This window comes from Gopherus flavomarginatus, chromosome 4 (assembly GCF_025201925.1).
Source record: "Gopherus flavomarginatus isolate rGopFla2 chromosome 4, rGopFla2.mat.asm, whole genome shotgun sequence".
Taxonomy (NCBI): domain Eukaryota; kingdom Metazoa; phylum Chordata; order Testudines; family Testudinidae; genus Gopherus; species Gopherus flavomarginatus.
In genome coordinates, this window is record NC_066620.1 from 60,223,912 (window position 1) to 60,243,370 (window position 19,459).

General features: G+C 42.1%; 2 protein-coding genes across 2 annotated transcripts in view; one reads left to right on the forward strand and one right to left on the reverse strand.

Moving 5' to 3' along the window:
- CLIP4 (CAP-Gly domain containing linker protein family member 4) overlaps window positions 1-13,366 on the reverse strand; it is a 70,145-nt gene extending 56,779 nt beyond the window's left edge. The window contains exon 1 of the mRNA XM_050948533.1: window positions 13,279-13,366. The gene's annotated coding sequence lies outside the window, so the exon portion shown is untranslated. The remainder of the gene's footprint in view (window positions 1-13,278) is intronic.
- On the forward strand, window positions 7,575-17,349 carry PCARE (photoreceptor cilium actin regulator). The gene is made up of 2 exons (XM_050948433.1): window positions 7,575-11,356; window positions 17,143-17,349. The coding sequence occupies exons 1-2, from the start codon at window positions 7,575-7,577 to the stop codon at window positions 17,276-17,278; spliced, it is 3,918 nt and encodes a 1,305-aa protein (XP_050804390.1). The 3' UTR covers window positions 17,279-17,349.
- The last annotated feature ends 2,110 nt before the right edge of the window (window positions 17,350-19,459 follow it).

The window sequence follows — 19,459 nt, forward strand, 5'->3', positions numbered from 1 at the left end:
AGAAATATCAGGAGTCAGAAAAAGACATGGATGGGTGGATAATGGGGCAAACAGAAAGTAAAGAGACAGGAGAAGGGAAGGGAGAAGAGAGAATGCACTTAGATCATTCTTTAAAACCAAGGATCTCAAGCACTTTACAAACAAATGAATTAAACCTCAACATCCTTGTGAGGTACATAAACATTATTATAACCATTTTTAAATGGGTAAGATGAAGCACAGGGAAGTAAAGTGATTTGCCCAAGATTGCTGAGGAATTAGTGGCAGAGATGAGAGTAGAAGGTAGGAATCCTGACTCCACATCATTTGCCAATCACTACACCAGCTGGAAGAGACCAAGACATCCAGCACTGTAAACCTACTCAATCTAAATCCCGGGTCATCTCTATATTACATATGCAACAGAAGACCTACTTTCTTAGCTCTTGATCCTGCACCATTCAAATCAATGGGGATCTTTCCATTGACCTGAACAGGAGCAGGATCAAGTCCTTACAGAATCCACGCTTAACTTGGGCCAGCACTATATACACCTCTACCTCAATATAACGCTGTCCTCAGGAGCCAAAAAATCTTACCGTGTTATAGGTGAAACCATATTATATCGAACTTGATTTGATTCACGGGAGCGCACAGTCTTGCCCTTCCCAGAGCGCTGCTTTACCGAATTATATCTGAATTTGTGTTATATTGGATGGCGTTATAAGGGGGTAGAAGTGTATATATATTGTTTACAACATCACAATTCACCAAGTGGTAAGCAATTATGATGCTCCTAACATCAGGCCATAGCATCACTACATGAGCCAGGCAGGAGGCGGCAAGATTTTAAATAATTTAAAAAAATATTATTTAGCTTTATGTACCTCTTCAGGATATCTTTTCCAGTCACTGCTTATCATCAGGATGTGTAGTCAAATAAAAGCCCTCTCAATCTCGCCTCCTCCTGCCTCGCTCATGTAGTGATGTTATGGACTGATGCTTGGAGCATCATAATTGCTTACCACTTGGTGAATTGTGATGTTGTAAACAATGGATTGCAGAATCATTGATCATCAGAGTGGTGAAGGAAGAGGCTGGGTCTATAAAGGAAAGATTCTGTTTACCACATGCATTTTGTTAATTAAAAAATATTACTTTACTTCTCCCAGTGCAGAATCTGGGTATTTCTACCCCAAACTCCTTGCTCCCACGAATGCCAGAATTTGCGTGAAAGGAAAACTTAAACAATTACAGAAACATGCCTTTATCGTGCGTAAAATGTGGTAACTTTAACCAAGCACAGCCACTCTCCATAAAAGTTTAGGCTAGGAAGTGAAGAATAACATTAAACTTATTTGAAACTTCAGGGGAACTTCAGGAAGCAATAGTAATTGTTCGTACTGGAAATTGGTGAAGATATAGGGATAAACAGACCTCTGAAATCCTTCACAATGACATGAAGTCAGGACCTTATTTTGACACCATATGCAAAAGATGGCACCATCACCACAACAGTATTCCCTAACTTCATGCTAGGACATGGGTTTAGTACTTAGAAGAATGCTACCCATTGAATCACCAGTATCTCTTCCTACAAAACCTGGGTTTTCTTTGGAAATCTTCCACCTTACATTCTGATTCCCAAACCTGCGTAGGTTTGTGAGAGCTGATGCAATCACAGCCAAAGGTGATAGGGATGTGCCCTTTTATTTTTTTTAATTTGCATGAAAGAACGTGGGAGTCTATCTGTAAAGCTAATCTCTTCTTGCAGTTCCATGCAATTAATACAGAAACCTAAAACTTCCATTTCTGCCATCATTACCATTTACTATTTTAACTATTGGAACAAGCAGAAAGCGTAGATTAGCTATGACAGACGGGAAGTTTTAAACACACAGAGGTGGCTTAGCAACCAGAAGCTTTGAGAAAGAAAACAGAATGAACAATCCAAAGGTAATAAAGATTCATGTAAATTCTTTTCAATTTGGAAGTTTAACTCATCTGCCACAGATGTGATACCTTTGCTCTGCTGCAGCTGTCTAAGTGCCCTAGCTTGCAATTCTACCTCCTAGGTAGCAAAGTGCAAAGCCTGATTCTGAGTGGGGGTTATCATCCTGCAATTCCACTTGGCTATGATAGGAGAGATGGTTGCTCAATACCTCCTATGATCAGGCCCCACATTTACATTGCTACAAAAGTTGAGGAGCAAAAGGGAAAGAAGTAACAGTTCTGTAGATTTACCAAATACATTTGGAGTGTGCTTACTAATTTTGTTAATCTATGCTTTTAATAAAGATATATTTGATGTAGCATTTACATTTCTATAAGCAAACCAGTAAGCTATAAGCTCCAGTATATACCACTGTCTTTCCTTTGCAATTAATTCCCTAAAAAGGTCATAAAACGTTACGGATGAGATAGATAAAGATTTCTTAAAAGTTTTCTCATGCCCTTCTCTTAACTTTTTAAAGTTGGGATCTACTCTGAAAAGCAAATCTGCTAAAATATCATTATTTGTTGCTTTTTTTATTGTCTCTCAGTGGCACCTAATCAAATTTCCTCAGCTTAGAAGTCAGGCTGCCAGCCTGGAAAATTTACCGTGGGATCTGAGAGTCAAGATGAATTATTTTTCTTTGTCATGCACCATCCTCAGTAGTAAAGATTCTGTATATACAAGCTGTCTTCAGTTAAACCTGTGCAACTCCATTTTCTTCATATAATGCCCTCAATGGTACCTCTACTATCCTATTGCTTTAACTGAGTTTGCACAGGTGGAATGGATTGGAACTTAATAAACAATGCTGTTGATGATGCACAAGAAAGAATAGAATCCACTTCCATCTCCTAGAGCTGTATTGGCTCTACAGGACTTGTAGAAATAAAAACCAGTGAAAACACATTGTCACCAAAGTCAGCAGATATGAGTGAGCTGCTCCGTTGAGTAAAGAGTTGTTTTACATAGATATATTTCAAAGTAAAATCACATTTAAACTTCTTATCTTCATCTTCAAGGTGTTGTATGATCTCTCTTCTGCCAACATCTCTGTTCTAATTTCTGTCCACTCCCCCTCTCGCTCCCTACATTCTTAAAACAAATTCTGTTATGTGCAACTGTCACACCATTCTCCAAATTGTGCACCATCAGCAGAATTATGAATCTTCAGCACTGCAGCATTAGTTGGCAGAACGCCAAAGACAGTTGGCCCCCAGCATCCCATTCCCTGTACTGGGATATGTGCTGAATCTAGAAGAGCATCGGGGCAGCTTGGCTCAGTTCACTCTCTTTCTTCCCTCCCTGGTAGGTGGCTAGAGTTCCTTCTCCATGTGGTGCCGCTCCAGTGGAGGATGGGCAACTGCAACCATGTAATGGGCTTGGAGAGAGCTTATTGAGGGGTAGCCTGGCTGAATTCTTACTGACCCCCTGCTGGAGAAGCTGTCAGCTCCTGGGTATTACTTTACCAAGAAGTGTGTGCTGCTGTGATGGTGGTCATGGTTACACCATGAGCTCAGATTAGTAGGTCCACATTCAGCTATTATTTTGGCATGCTGCTAAAATTATCATGAGGAAAGGAAGCAACAGAAGGGAAAATAGTAATTTTTAAAAGTTTATATCTTGGCCAAACTTGAATGGAATTTCACTGGATTAAGAAAAGTTTCTTTTCTGGCCTCAGGGCTTTCTCCTTGCTAAATATCAAATGCCTGCTGCAAACAATGGCGCTATTACTGCTTCTTGAAGAAAGGTTACAAGCAGATTTTATAACTGAAAGTGTTAGGCACCTAAATATAGATGTTGTGGTCATAGTTCAGGGCAATGGCACCAGAATTCCCCCTCTGTGGTCCAGCAATGGCACCCTCCCTTGGCTCCTCAGCAGTCACCTCTCCTGGGTGGAAGCCTTCTTCTGTCTCCACCCTGACCAGGGTTCTGCAAAGCTGCCTGGGGGGCAGAGAGTGGATAGAGGGTGGCCTAACCCCATCTTCTCTGGGGGAAGAAGAGTACTGATCACCCACGCCACTGTGGTGGCCTTTTGCTCCACACACACTGAGTTAAGGTGTGTGGCTTGACCCAGTTTAGGGTCTTTTACATTTTCTCAGACTACCAGGCAGTCAGAGACTGTAGGGTCGGAAGAAGTCCTCATTCCTTTCTGGCTGTAGTTACCTTACTCATCTCCCAAGCAGCTGTTGTACCTTTTACTAGGGCATTTCTCACCATGGGGTGGGTGTCATAGATTTGGCAGTGCACTGCATTGCCTCAGTGTCCCTACTTTTGGCTGGAGACACTGTCCTCACCATGCTCTGTACTGCCTTTTGTTCTCTGGGAAGGGTACACAGAGAAGTTACATTCCTGGCCTGTGCTTCAGGATTCAAGAGAATTTCCCTTTAAGTCAGTAGCTCTTGGCACCTCCCTGGAGAAGGAGGCAGTCTCATCCCCTCTCTCCTCATGTATTTGTCTGCATACTCCGGTAAGGTAACTTGATTCCTTTTGGATACTGGCCGGGGGATCCACCCCAGCCTTCTACCTCCTCCTTCCTGTCAGCTACCCCATCTGCATTTTGGCTGACACAGTGCCTTGCTGTTCTCGAGCTGAGGGGGATTGATTCACCCATTCTGCTTTTAAAGCCATAATAGCAAAAAATATGGAATATCTGACAATAAACGTACAGCCAACACCTCTGATCCTTCCTGGGTCTGTATAGAAAGCCCTGCTGTAGGTAAAGCAAAGGTTTTTAAACAAGGAACTATAACCCCGGTTTCACATACAGAGCATTTGATGGGCATTTCGACATGGGACTTAACCATAGTCTTAGCAGTGCCAGTATCCCTCCATCCAATAAACATGTCCCCACTGACCACCACCTTCTACTCCCACTGGCCATCTGAGGGATCTGTACCGAGGAGGGTGCAGCCTGGCATGTGGGCAGTGATTTGGGGTGTGAATGTGTCAGCAGGAACATTATATGCCATGGTTGCTCTGGCTGGGTGGATCCCTCCCTCCGGAGGTTTAATCACACAGGTAACTCTTTGAGGTCAGGGGAAACTGGCCTTTCCAGCACTGCACTGGGCCTTAAGGCCTGGACATGGCAATCCCGGGCAAAGTAACCCCACCGGTCATATACGGAACACCACTTCCCCCACCCCCCGAGCTTCTTGGAGGTGTTTTCCCTCCTTTCAGTCATGGGTTTCTGCATGGACCCGATCCCTGTCCTCTGATTCCACTTCATCCCTATTTAGTTTTCTATCAAACCCTGGCTGACTATGCACGTATCAGTCTGCCAATTACCCCATTATCATTAAATCCCTAGGATCTTTGTCTGCTAACTCTGATTTTAGGTCAGGGTGGCAGTTTACAAAATTGTTCTAAACTCATTAATTCCTATGCCTCATCAACCCCCCAACCAGTTCCCCATTTTCTTACATAACTCCTAAGTTGAAGTGAAACCTAGCATAGGTTTTCTGAACTCCCTGAACCCTTCTCCTATGCCCTTCAGGGGTCAGCTTAGACTTTTGCAACATAGCTTGTTTACACAGCTCATACTCTTTAAAGTCTTCTCTGTCCATAAGGATGCGAACGTTGAAAGCATTTGTCCCTAACAGTAGTGAATCCCATAAAACTAATTCATTTAAGTATGAGCGCATTATACGCACCTGACAACTTGAAGAGTTTTATTAGAAATCAGATAGATTAGATAGCTGCATCCAAACTGTTAGCAATCACACTGCTAGAGGGAGATGATTGGCTCCGTCAGCATAAAGCAGCCTAATGCTACACAGTAATTAGAGTGGGTGGCAAGCATCTTTTCCATTCCTTATTACACTGGGAGATGGCTGCCTTTTCTAGGAAAGCTGTGTTTGAAAGGTAAAACAACAACAGAAAAAATCATCTTAATCCATTTAGCCTTAGTCTTAATAACATAAGGAGAGATTTTACTTGGGGGGAATTTTCTTTCTAAATTATCTTTTACAGAGCACCCTTGAGAAGCCATTTTTTAAAAATTAAACAATCTGCTGCTTTATTGCAGAGTTTTAATTCTTTCTTTCTTCTGATTTCTCTTTAAGAAATGGATTGTTGGTGTTTGTCCGGTGGCAGCAGCGGTGGTTGGCTGTTAGTTTGAGGAGTATTCTATTTTATTTGTAATTGTATTAACAAATGAAAAGGGAACAGTCCTGTATTGGGGCCTGGGAGATAGTCCGATCAATAGTTCTCAGCTGGGTTGCAGAACTGGGCCTCATGTTTCTAGCCCAACTGAAATTTGGTTTTGCTTGTTTGTTTGTTTTCATTAAAGCCTTGGCTCCTGGAGTAATGCGATTATGAGAATCTCAGGCTTCACTTAAAAAAAAAAATAAGTTTCTAGTCATCATGATTACAAAGAAAAAAAAATGAAAAATTAATCCCTAAAGGCTCAGACGCTGGAAGATAAATTAAAAGATCCCCAAATTTCTTAATTTTTCAAGATCTCATAATTTTTAAGCCAACCTCCTGATTGTTTGGGCCTGACTCATAATTTTTGAATGCTTAAAGTTAGCAAGACTGCTATCGTGTGGGGGTCACTGTGAATATTGAGCATTGTGGCATGTACACTTCAGTAAGAACACAAATTATACTTCTAAATATATATCTTTAATTTTAAATTCTCCTTTGTATATGCACTTAATGTCAATGCTATCTTTGGCCATATCTGCCAAATTAATTAAAAATATTATATTATTGTGCAGTGCAGTATTTTAGGCTGAGGGACTAGTTGAAATAGCAAAAAAGGATTCCTGGAAAGTTCATCAGAGAAAAAAATTGTTTGTTTTGGAGGTCACAGTAGGAAAAAGTGAATGGCTTGGGGCTTGCAGGTGGAAGCAGGTTGAGAATTTCCGGATGAGATGACCTAACAGGCATCTCAAATGTAACCTCTTTGATTCTATGTCTTGTGCCTCCTAGCACTTCTGTATTCTGTCAAGGCCACCCTTCCTCCTTGCAAAGGGCTGAGCATTGGCATTTTTCCCCCTGTTAAAATGTGTTCTTCTAGAAATTGCCTGAAACAATCTCTTCCTTTGGATTTCAAAGTTCCATTTGTAGATGGTTTTTTTGGGGGTAAAGGACATTTGGGAGGGAAGAAAGAGTGGAGGGAAAGAAGCTCTCTCTTGCAGTACATCAATACAAATTTGCCTCCCAATACAGTATTTTTTAAAAGTTTTCCGTTACAAACACAGCATGTGTGCTGATGCCGGATTAACCTAATGAGCTTAAAATCTTATTTATACTTGACATCTGTCAAGACAGAAACAAGGTACATGGGTCCTCTTAATCCACTAGTTCTAACCCAACACAGCTTTCACATGGTTTGTTTCCAGTAGAAGAATACCTTAAAGGAAACAAAATACAACTGGACAATGTGTAGCTCTTTTAAGACAGGATTCTGGGAAGTAGGAAAAGTTCATTGTAATTAACAAGGCTATCTACAAAACTTGGAGAATTCTTGATGAAACCTTGGGAGAAAAATGAAATGTTCCAATACAGGATGAAACAATAAGTTTTATTGTCTTCTATTCTTTACCTGATCATCTGGATATTTTTAACAGAAAATAAAGCCAGGCAGAGAGACAGGATGGGCTGTACACCTTCCCACAGTGAGATTGCTAACCATGTCGCAAAAACTGGAACAAATCCTTTGAATAAATCCAAAGTTATCCTGCCTGTTGATCCTGCAGAGGAAGCATTTTCAATTCCATTGCTGGTCAAAGGCTCCTCTTGTTATGATATTGACAAGTTCCCTCAGAGAGGGTCTCTGTGGAAAGATCACCAACTGGAAGAGGAGGAGAAAACATCAGAGCTGATCAAAAATGTTAACTTCCATTTGTCATCTGAGGATCTATCTCTTTCCAAGATTCATGAGGAAGAGAAGAAAATTGAGAGGACAGCCACAGAGGCTGAAATAGCCATGTCTGAACTGATTGAGTCTCAAAAACATATAGCAGAAGACATACAGATCAAAAAGCAAAGCTCCTGCGAATCAGAGGCAACAGCTTTCACTTGGGATGACAAGAATGAAAGCAATGCAAAGCAAACCCCAAAGAAAGGGAAGAAGCAAAAAAGCCATAAACCAGCGAAACAGGGTCGTCTTTGCAAACCCAAAGAAAAATCTACGCCACCTATAAGCAAGACTGAGAAAAAGGTGGATTTCCCAGATCAGCTTGTTAAGGCTCATCAAAATGCTTATGCCTACCTAAATCCCAACCTCTCCAAATATGAAGCTATCCTATGTATGGCCAATCAGGCTACCCAAACTCAGCTGCTTTTACAGCAGATGGTGAGCTTTCTAGTGTTCCGCTTTGATGAAATCAACCAGCTCTTGGAAGAAATTGCCAATGATGGGGAAGAGCTCCTCAAAGAGGTGGGAGGGAATCTGGCTTGGCCAGCTGGAAAGGGGGATCCAAAAGAGCAGCCAGATCTGCTGCAGCAGTTATTGCAGTATACAGTCAACAAAATGCAGCTGCTAAATGGAACAGTGGCTTCCCTTACCTCCAGTGCCCTGCAGGAGACATGGAGCTATTTACAATCTGCGGCCAGCAACTTGGAAGAAAAACTGAAAGCTAAACAAGGCTTTGATGAACGCCTGCTAAGGGCAATAAAATTGCTTGAAGCCTCTGCAGTGATCTCCCCTGAGGCCCATGCTGATGATAGGACTCTGTATTCAGAAGACAGTGGCATTGGTGCAGACAATGAATCTATCAAAGAGTTCAATTCCCTTGATAAACTTGGAAGGCAAACAAGCTGCGATTCTTGTGCACATGATCATCCATCTCAGAAACACACCAGAATACCAGGAGAACATCAGTGTAACGGCACATTGTCTGGTACAACTAGATCCCATGACTGTGCACTTGAAAGGCATTTTAAGGATATATTTTACCCATCTGTACACAGCAAAGGAACAACTTCTTCTCTTGGGGCAACACCAGAAAATGTTTCCACCAGGCTCCAATGTTCAGATGTGACCAAAAGTCTTTCTTTTAATTCCCTCCAGTCTGATGCCGCCCAGGAAGCTGAAGATTTCAAAGACTGCAAATCAATAGATTCTCCTTCTGCAAATGAAGAGGAAGAGAGTACCTCAGAGGAGGATGACAATGATAATATAAGTCTATCAGAAATGGGGAAGAATACCCTGCCCAGAAGGCCAATGTCTTCACCTGTAGTAACAGATAAAACAAGGAGGCCATCCATCAAAAGGATAGAAAATCCAGAGAATGAGGAGATGATACTGAAGATGAAAGATGCAATCAGTGAAAAAATCAAGTTTGTCCCAACTAAATGTGGACAAAAGGAGTGGACAGAAGATGAAGGTGTAAAAGCAGCCCTAACAGCAAGACCCAGTACGGCAAGTGGTAGCCAGAAAACCTTAGTTAAACAAAGAAGGTCCAGGTCCGAGGAATCCCTCAGGAGCCGTGCAGAAGACCCAACCCTTTTAGAACTTCAAAGGACCCAAAAAGATCTCAACAAAAGATTAGAAACATTTTATATGCTTAATGGGAACAAAGAAATAGATGGCAAGCAGGAGATCCCGAAGCCAAGAGCAGCAGCTTACATGCAGGACACTGAACATGTTAAACCCAGATTTTCTACCAACAAACTGAAGGCATCCCTCTCTGAAAACTTCAGCGTATTGCCTAATCAGGATAAGGTCCCTTTACATAAAACCGAGCAAAACATCATCAGTCATCCAGATGAGAGAAGGGGTAGGAAGCCTATAAAAGCCACTGCATCCACACAGGATTTATCATACAGGAAAGAAAATGAGCCACCTGGGATAGAGAAAATCAACAGTAGTAGCTGTGCCCCTCAGAAATCTGTCAAGAAACTCATTGAAACTTTTAGTCCTTCCGAAGGCCTTGTGAAACCTACACATTTAAGAACTTTAGGACCAATAAAATGCATCAGAAAGTTTGGACTTCCAGTGATTCCTCCCACCATTCCCCTTCAGAGAGCCCTGGCTCCTTTAATTCACAAGCATCGTGTTTCACCAATAGAAGACATAAACATTCCAAACAAAAATGCATCGCACTGTAACTTTCCAACTGCCTTTCCACCTGTTGCAGAATTAAGCAGAAGTGACACAAATGAGGAAACTGATGAAGACTTGGAGAACCTGCCACCACCACCTCCTGAAATGCTAATGGACAGTTCTTTTGACTTATCTGAGTCTGAACAAAGCACAGTAATGGAAGAAAACTCTTCAGACGTTGCCAAAAAGCCTGCCAAAACAGAGCTTCACTCTACAAAGAGAGTGCACATTTCTCCAAAGATAAAAGCCTCTCTACATTCCATTGACTTATTACCAAGTAAAAATATCAACAGCCCCAACATGATTGCCAGTAAAGTACTAAGAAACACTGGAATGGGCTCCAAATTTAGAAAATATTCATTGGAGATGAATTCTACCAACATGTTCATCCACAGCCGAGAGGGTAAATTAGCATCCCAAAGGGACAATGAAATGAAAGAGGCTGCAGATTTGTATAAGCAATCACATAAAATAATACCTCTTCAAAATCCCAGTGGAGTTTCAAAACAGAACAGAAACTGCTCAGAAAGTAAAGAGCCTGGCACAAATTTAGCATCCGTGCAAAACCAAAAGCAAATTTATCCTGATTCACTCGGGAGAAATGAGAAAAGTCCAGCTTTTGTCAGAAGAATCTCCCCAACAAGAACACCCCCTTCTTCTCCACCCACCGAGAAACGACTCTCAAGTCCATCTGCATATCCCAGACACATCCTGCTGACTTTTAACCACTTCCCTCCTACTCACAGGCAACCTAGTCCCCCAGCTAACCCCAGAGTATCAAGCCCTCCAATGCAAAAGAAGCTGCCTTCTTCACCAAATCAACGAAAACTGCCTAGCCCTCCAGTGGGGTGCAAACAAAGCCCGCCAACTCAGCGGAAGTTGTCAAGCCCACCTGCTCAGCGCAGAGAGGCAAGTCCACCTCCATTCTGCACCACTCCTTCTCCGCCAGCCTCTCCTTCACGGTCACACAAAGTACTACAAAACAGTTTGGATTCTGGTGATGAGCAACAGCTTTCTCCACCAAAGATTGCCACTAATGCACATTCAATATTTTGCCCAGCAATTCCTTCTTTATTTGAAGCCAAGCCTCCATCACCACCTAGCAACTGCACTACAGAGGTCGCAGGCCAGCCAGAAGTTTCAGCTTTTTCCCAGAAAAACAGTGTGCTGCTCAAGCAGTGTGGGGATCAGCAGAGGAGGATGGCTCTGAGTGCTGCCAACCCTCAGCCTTTCATAAAGAGAAGTTTCTCTGACCGCAGACCAGGAGTTTACCTTCGACTTCCAGCTCCTGTCTCAGCTGGCAGTGAACCTCTACTTAACCAAGCAAGGTGAGAAACATTCTACTTTAAGTCAAGCACTTTGGGTTGTATTTTATGCTTTGCTGTTTTTTTCATTTTTTTATGAAAGCTTAGTACAGTCAAAACGGTCCTATTTATGTGCAGAATAGCAGCGCAAACATTCACCATCCCCACCAATATTGCTTTAACCAAGACCTAAACAGACCATCTGTCAAGGTGAAGATAGGTCACTCTGCATAGTTCATTCAAGCCTGTTTGTCCTGTCTGCTGAGGCTGGCAAGCAGGGTAATAATGAATGCGAACTGTAGATCACCAGATTCAATTCACAAAAGATATGAAATAACCTTTAGATGACTAATGACTTAGGTTGGATTTGAATTGGCAACCTATTATCAGTCCCTGAGCTAGCCAGTTTCCCAGTTGAATTCTGTGTTTAAATATTTTAAAGCAGTAAGCACAGGTGATTTGCAGGCAGGGACCTCTTAAATTGTAAAGCTCTATTTATAAAATTGTTACTTGAGGCCTTGAACTAATTATGTAGACCTAATTTTTCAAAACTGGTCACTGATTATGAGTGACTCAGTTGATGGGTGCACAATTTGAGCCTGGTTTTCAAAGGCACAAGGCACCTGTGGCTGCCAAGGACTTGGAGCTCTGATTGCTCAGCTCTTCTGAAAAAAAATCAGGCCCTAAAGGTCACAAGATGGGCATGCAACAATTGAGTCACCCATAGTCAGTCACCACTTTTGAAAAAATTGACTTTTAACCTCCCTGCTCTTTAATTTACTCAACCACAAAGTGGTCTATCTTAAATCACAAGAGGGGCTATGACACTAAATATATTCTTGGCAAAATATTTTGCAATCATTAAATGGCATGTAAGTGTAAATGTTGTTCTAATTTTTCCCATCTTCGTACCTTACGGTAAGTAAGCTTTAAGATACACAAAAGAATTAAGAGCCTCTCATGCAAGTAGTGTTTTACTCATGCAAGCAGTCCTGCTGAAGTCAGTTGGACTACTCGAATAAATATTTGCAATTATGCTCCACATTGTGTGTGTGTGTGTGTGTGCGTGTGTGCGTGTGTGTGCGCGCACAACTATGTCATCAGCACAGGAATGAGCTTGGCAACTGATCCAGATAGATCCCTGAAAAACATAGCCCCTAACTTCTCTCCTGTACTGCGAATGATAGTATATCACAGATTATCATTACCAAAATAAAACAATGACAGAGCCTTCTGCAAATGCTAATTGTTTTGTGTCCTGCACTCTGTTTTATTATACATTCTACTCTGTGACATTCTAAGCAAATTTTATCTCCTAAAGGTTCCTTTTTTTTTTTTATGTGCAGTGTGAAATCAGCATTGTCTATACCAATGTCTGTTGGCTAAAATGAATGTTTTCAAAAAGGCTTTATGTCAAACCTCATGAGAAGAAAGTTCTGATAGGCTATTTTTAAAATTCATCTATAAAACTATTATAAATTGTTAGTTTAATTTCTGCTTCAGCAATGCATATTAACTATGTGTTCCAGTTTGTCACAACACAAATGGTAATATAAAAAGACACTGCACTAAACCATAAAAAATCATCCTTTTAATGAAATATTTTATATTTTGTGACTCTTGGGGATATCTATCAATTTCTTTAGTCATTTGGGGAGAATGAAATATTTATTGAGCCAAATTTAGCTCTCCATTTACACCAATGTATATCCAGAGTAATTGCACTGAGCTACTACAGATATATACCAGGGTGAGAGTGGTTCATTATTTACAGCTTGGACTGATTTAAGATGCAATATTTTTTCTAGCTTTAAAATAAATAAAATAAATTGCCCAGCGCCAGCTTTATAGACACTGCTTTGAATGTCATAATATACATATCAGAGCCATAATAGCATGCATGGTGACAGACAGATGCCAGATGTCTTAGGAATCTGTCCACTTACCCAAACCGTTGAAATACCCAGTATCACTGCCTATAGAACCAGCACTTCATGCTCCAGGTCTAGGATACTGAAATATAATGGGTTTCACTGATCGGAGCCTCGGCATGCTGAGGCACAGACACTGACTCATAGCCCTAACATTTTCATTAACAGTACAGTACGCACTGATTCATCACTCTCCCCAGAGCTCACTAGCCATACAAGGCTGCCTCAGCTTCTCATTTCATTCCCCAAACAAAAGAAAAAATTCAGAATACTTCACCCTTCAAACGTCAGTACTAGGCATCTGCCTGCACCATACCCTGGATCCCAACACCCTCAAATTCTGGGGAAGTTCAGATGCAGATGTGAACTTCATATTACAGGCCCAGCTGAGGGCAAATCTCTTTTAACCCTCTCCTGTCCATTCCCTCCACCTTCCATTTCCTCTCCTCACCAAGCCTAACAAGGGCCCTTCCACACCCCTGGCCACCCTCTCTCTGATGAGAACCAGCAGTGGCCTTCTCCCACCAGGTTGACTTGTTCTCACTGCCAGCCTACTCCTCTGCATGGACCTATTCTGAGATCTGTCAGTTCCTCTCCACACCTGGCTAGCCTCCTGATGTGCACAGCAGGGCCGCCCAGAGGATTCAGGGGGCCTGGGGTCCTCAGCGGTGGGTCCCAAAGCCGAAGGACACCTCCCGCCCCGGCCCCCACCGCTGAATTGCCGCTGAAGACCCGAAGCGGAAGAAGCTCCAGGGGCCCAGGCCCCACGAGAGTTTTCTGGGGCCCCTGGAGTGAGTGAAGGACCCTACTCCAGGGGCCCCAAAAAACTCTAAGGGGGGCCCCTGCGGGGCCTGGGGCCAATTGCCCCACTTGCACCCCGCCCCTCCTCTGGGCGGCCCTGGTGCACAACTACCTCCTGTGATGGCTGCCAGCCGGTGAGAAGGGACAGGAAGTGGCAGCAGAGGGAGGCAGGACACATTGGGAGTGCTGACCAGAACAGGGGTTACTTTCCAGGGGGAAGTGGAGCCAGCTGGAGCTCACTGAAAGCAAGAGTCCTGACCCAGCCTGCCTCTCAGCACATAGAAACTGTCTTCTTCAGTACAGCACCCCTACCAGCTCATTATTAACCACAAGAAACTGACCACACTGAATTTAGGAAACTGATCAAACCTCAGCAAAGAATCCTGTGGCACCTTATAGACTAACAGACGTTTTGGAGCATGAGCTTTCGTGGGTGAATACCCACTTCCTCAGATGCATGTAATGGAAATATCCAGGGGCAGGTATATATATGTGTGCTAGCAAGCAAGCTAGAGATAACGAGGTCAGTACAATCAGGGAGGATGAGGCCCTGTTCTAGCAGTTGAGGTGTGAAAACCAAGAGAGGAGAAACTGGTTCTGTAATTGGCAAGCCATTCACAGTCTTTGTTCAATCCTGAGCTGATGGTGTCAAATTTGCAGATGAACTGGAGCTCAGCAGTTTCTCTTTGAAGTCTGGTCCTGAAGTTTTTTTGCTGCAGGATGGCCACCTTAAGGTCTGCTATAGTGTGGCCAGGGAGGTTGAAGTGCTCTCCTACAGGTTTTTGTATATTGCCATTCCTAATGTCTGATTTGTGATCAAACCTCAGGTGTTTTACAAGGGCCTAAGGGTTAATCATTCAACTGTTAGACATTTCAGTGGATATATAATATTCTCACATTCCAAAGCCTTAAGGCAGCTACATATTGCCAGTTTCTATAGTGAAAAAACATGCCACAAAAGATGTTCCTCCTTTCCCTCCTCCAGGACAATGAATTTTTTTTTCTTCCCAGAATTACATTGTCCTGATGCCCAGGCAGACAGTAAAGTGCTGGACCTGCAACAGGTTTAACGTGTGAAATCTTGAGACCCTAGAGAGACAGAAATGGGGGAACTTTACACTGTCGGAAAGGAGAAAGCCTCAGTTTTCCACTAAGAGTATGCCTCTTGTCCTGGAGAGCCCATATGACATTAAAATCACAATGTTATTATGTTGGGAAAAGACATTTTAGATTATTAGAGGTTGCTATCACTAATTCGTTGGGGAACTAGGGAGGAGAGGGGGAGGTGGATCCACAAGAGTTCTCTCTTATGAAGTAGTCCACACACAAGCGTTGGAGAATCAATGATTTACCCCATTTCTGAGACCTCTATGCATCTCTTGGGATTTTTCCTTCCATTTCCCTGCACTCTGGTAATTGTCCTTTTGCTGGGAAACAGACTGCTATAGTTACGCTGCCAGGCTTGGCCCTAGGCAAAAGCAAATACAAACAACCACATGGGATCCTGTGGGTGATCCTGTGGTGACCCAACAATTCATCTTAGCAGCCCAGTTTCCCTGTTCAGCAGCAGGACCAGAGAGAGAGGTAACTTCCATCATATTCTGCCAGTAGTATAGATGAGGGTTAATACAGATAAATGGAGTTTACCCACTTTTCATTTGGGGAATGTGGAGTTTAGCTTAGATTAGATTACCCACTTCTTTTTTTACCTCTATACCATTGCATTCTGAGCATCAATAGCTTTGGGCCCTGTAAACTGTAGGTCAGTCTTATATGAAACTCTGCCAGTTTTCCTCCACTCCCAGTATTGCACTAGAAAATTGTGAATGTCCTCTCTCCAAGTGTATAAAGGTCCCATTTAAAGCTCTGCAGGGTATCAAGATGAAATATCTTAAACATGTCACTAGCCCTGATTAGAGCTGCAGCTAGAGCTCTGCACAGCTACTGTTACTTTATAAGTACCAAGAGTCGTAGTTTAGGTTTCAGTATCCAAGCGATGACAACTGGATGCTGTTTGGACAGATAGATGTACGGAGCTACTTTGCTCTTTTCTGAGCCTTGCCTTTGGGTAACAATCAACGCTGGTGGGCACGTTTTCAAGGCATACCTCGCATGACGCTTTGCTCAGGCAAATCCTATTAATCCTTAATTGGATTTGTCTGCATGTGTGTATAGTAAAAAATAGTGTTTCGGTTGTACTGTTGCTCTCAGATTAAAGCCCTCCCCCATGGGTACAGCTGAGATGGAAGGAAGCTTAAAATAAAAGCTATTTGGATTTCATTCAATTCAGAGAAAAGAAGAGGAACTGATTCAGTGACACAGGATCAAAAGCAAAACTTTGAATATGAGTCCTCCCAGACTATGGGGAAGTCTGGATCTGGATGAGAACTTCATGCATAATCCTCTAGTTATATACGTGGCTAAATCTATTCATCCAGTACCAATCTAGCACTAGTTCCACCACAACAGAGAGGCAGAACAATTCAGTGGTTAAAGCATTAGCTTAGGATACAGAAGTCCTAAGTTTAAGTCCCTGCTTCACCACAGACCTCCCATGTGACCTTGGGCAAGTCACTTAGCCTCCCTGTGCCTCAGTTCCCTGTATGTAAAATCAGGATGATAATTCCAGCTGGATAGAGGTTAAACACCATTAAAGATTATGAGGCAATCAGTTACTACAATAATGGGGAGAGGGTCTTATAAGTACCTAGGACAAGATAGATAGAAACTTCCCTTTTGGGGAATCTGGATCCCAGCTTTTTAGCTCAGGCCTTTCTCTCATTGTAAGTGAATCTATTTGCTCATCTGTACATTTAAACACATCACAGTGGCTTTCATGCGATCACATATTACAATGTTTGGCTCCAAACAGAGTTTCAGGGAGAGGAGACTACAATGCACATGGCATCAGGAAACAGGGACCAGAAAGAAAAACTGTACTGTATTAAACAGCTGAATTAGAGGAAGGCTTTGCAGAATGTCTTGCTGCATTTCATTTTTAACGGGTTAACATGCTTTCCTTAGCATTTTAAAGAAGGACATGATTGATTATCCTCTTTTCTTAATCCTCTTTTCTATCTGCAGCATGGAGGAGAGCCCTAGAAAGGAGGGCGATTCCTGGAACAGCACATGCTTCTCTGAGTTCAAGGGATCCAGCAGGTGTGCTTCTCACCCTGAACTCTACATCGTGGGCCAGGGGCTCCACAGAGAGTGACAATACAATCTGCTTGGAAGATGGACGGTATGGCTCAAGGCAGAGGACCTTTGTGTGATTAAATATCTTAGTCCCAGGCTCCAAAGTATGGCTTCAGACCATATCAAAGAGGAATAAGTACAATATAATTGCACCTGCAAACCCAAATTGGCTATGACTTCCTAATTAAATATGAGCAGGGTGCTTGGCAACTGCTTTTCTCTTTAATGATGTTTTACAATTGTACTAAAAGACTTAAATTTAGTACCAGAAACAATAAAATATTGGAAAGACAGGTCAGATCAGTACTATTTTATAAAGACAGGGTCTTGCTGCCAAATCTTTTGTTGCACAATTTAACGAAAATGGTCACAAAGGTGCAGAAATTAACATTAGACGATATGACGTTTATTCAGATGGGTTCAAAGCTTCTGTTTTAAATCAAACCCACAATCCTGCATTTTCCTGCTAAGGATGAAGTCCTGTCCCTATTGGAATCAATGGCAAAATGCCCCCTAACTAAGTGAAGCCAGGACTTTAGCCTATGTGTTTCATGGGCATGCAGGGAACAAAATCAAGTCCAGTTAATAGAAAATAAAATGTTTTTTCTTAAAAAAACAAAATAAGATACATTCCTCCAGCAGAGAGGTTTTGAGATACATTCCTCCTGCAGAGAGGTTTTGAGATACATTCCTCCTGCAGAGAGGTTTTGATCTTATGACCTATGTTCAACCATTGTGTAATCTCATCACTTCTAGTTCCCAGAACAAGAACCTTAATCTTTCTTAGAGAAACATTGTAATACCTAATCAGCCATTTTATAAATACTAAAGCACCTACACGACTGCGCATTTTACAGTATATATGGGATATCCTATTCTCCCATAGGAAGGTCTGTTCTCCTTTTGATCCATGAATTAAGACAGGATTTATCCCACTTCCACTGAAGATTCTGGAAGGATCCCTGTTGACTTAAATGGCAGTTGGATTGGGCCCTAACTGTCGAGCAGCTAGAGGATAGTGGTAGGCAGCTCCAACGTCTAAGTATGAGAATTCTCTTTCTTAGATCAAGTGAAATAGCAACTCCTTTTGGAGCCAAAGCTCCACGGCTTTTGTCCAAAATCCTTCACAATATGTATATTTTTTAAAACAGTTGGGTATTTTCAGACTATTGGACCTCTAGGTTTTGACACAAAAGCTCATTAGCTCTTTGTAACACATTCCTAATCTAAGCTATTGATCATTAGTTAATACTAGGTTATAAGAGCAACCACGGAGATACAGGTTCAGTATTTTTTCAGCTTTGATTAAAGGATTAGGGTCCCCTTTATTCTAATATGCAGATTTTTAACTAATACTGGACCTCTTTCCAAATGTGATTTGGACAATGTAAAATCTGAGGTGGGGGGGTGGAACCCTGTAAAATCCTACCCTTTATTTATAGATTTTTCTCTAGTTCTCAACACTATGGTATCTGAGCAGTTCACATATACGGATTATTTTTATCTTCACACACTAGCTTTATAGAGGAGGAACTGAGGCACAGAGAGATGAAATGACTTGTAGAAGATCTCATGGGAAGTCTATGGCAAAACTGAGAATGGGACCTTGACCGCTTGAGTCCTAATCCAGTGCCTTAACCACAAGACAGCCTTCCTCCAGCTTCTTTTTAATACACTGAAACAGTGCCATTCTCCACCAATGGCAAGGTGAAAGACCTCAATACTAGCATTTATTCCATTCAGTTATTACTAAGTAATTTAATTTCCTCTCTCACTTAAGGTCTTACGTTAAAATTTCCTGTCATCGATATTCTACAAATGGCAGGTTTATCAAAAAGTGTTTATTTATGTTTTCCAAGTACCATGTCCTGCCCTAGCCCAAGATTAATAGCACAACAAGAAGGAGAAAAGTTGATGGTAGATATATCCTCTGCAAAAAGATTTCTACTGGCAGAGAATGTCCAGAAATCCAATGATCTGGAAGAGCACTTTGCTAATCTACTCACCAGGAGCAATGCATGTCTTGGCAGAAGCAGCATAGTGTATGTGCTAACTGGCTAGGAAGCCCAATAAGGCCTCTTGTCTTGAAAACCACATACACTTGAGGATATGATGCAAGTGCTGACATGTTAACTCAGGTGCTTTCCTAGCACTGTCTTGGACATTAGGGAGGAAACTCCCTGGCAAATGAAAACACACA

Coding starts and splice junctions, on each gene's coding strand:
- PCARE (XM_050948433.1), top strand. CDS start 7,575: ATGGGCTGTACACCTTCCCACAGTGAGATTGCTAACCATGTCGCAAAA. Junction 11,357..17,142: donor CCTCTACTTAACCAAGCAAG/GTGAGAAACATT, acceptor CCTCTTTTCTAT/CTGCAGCATGGAGGAGAGCC.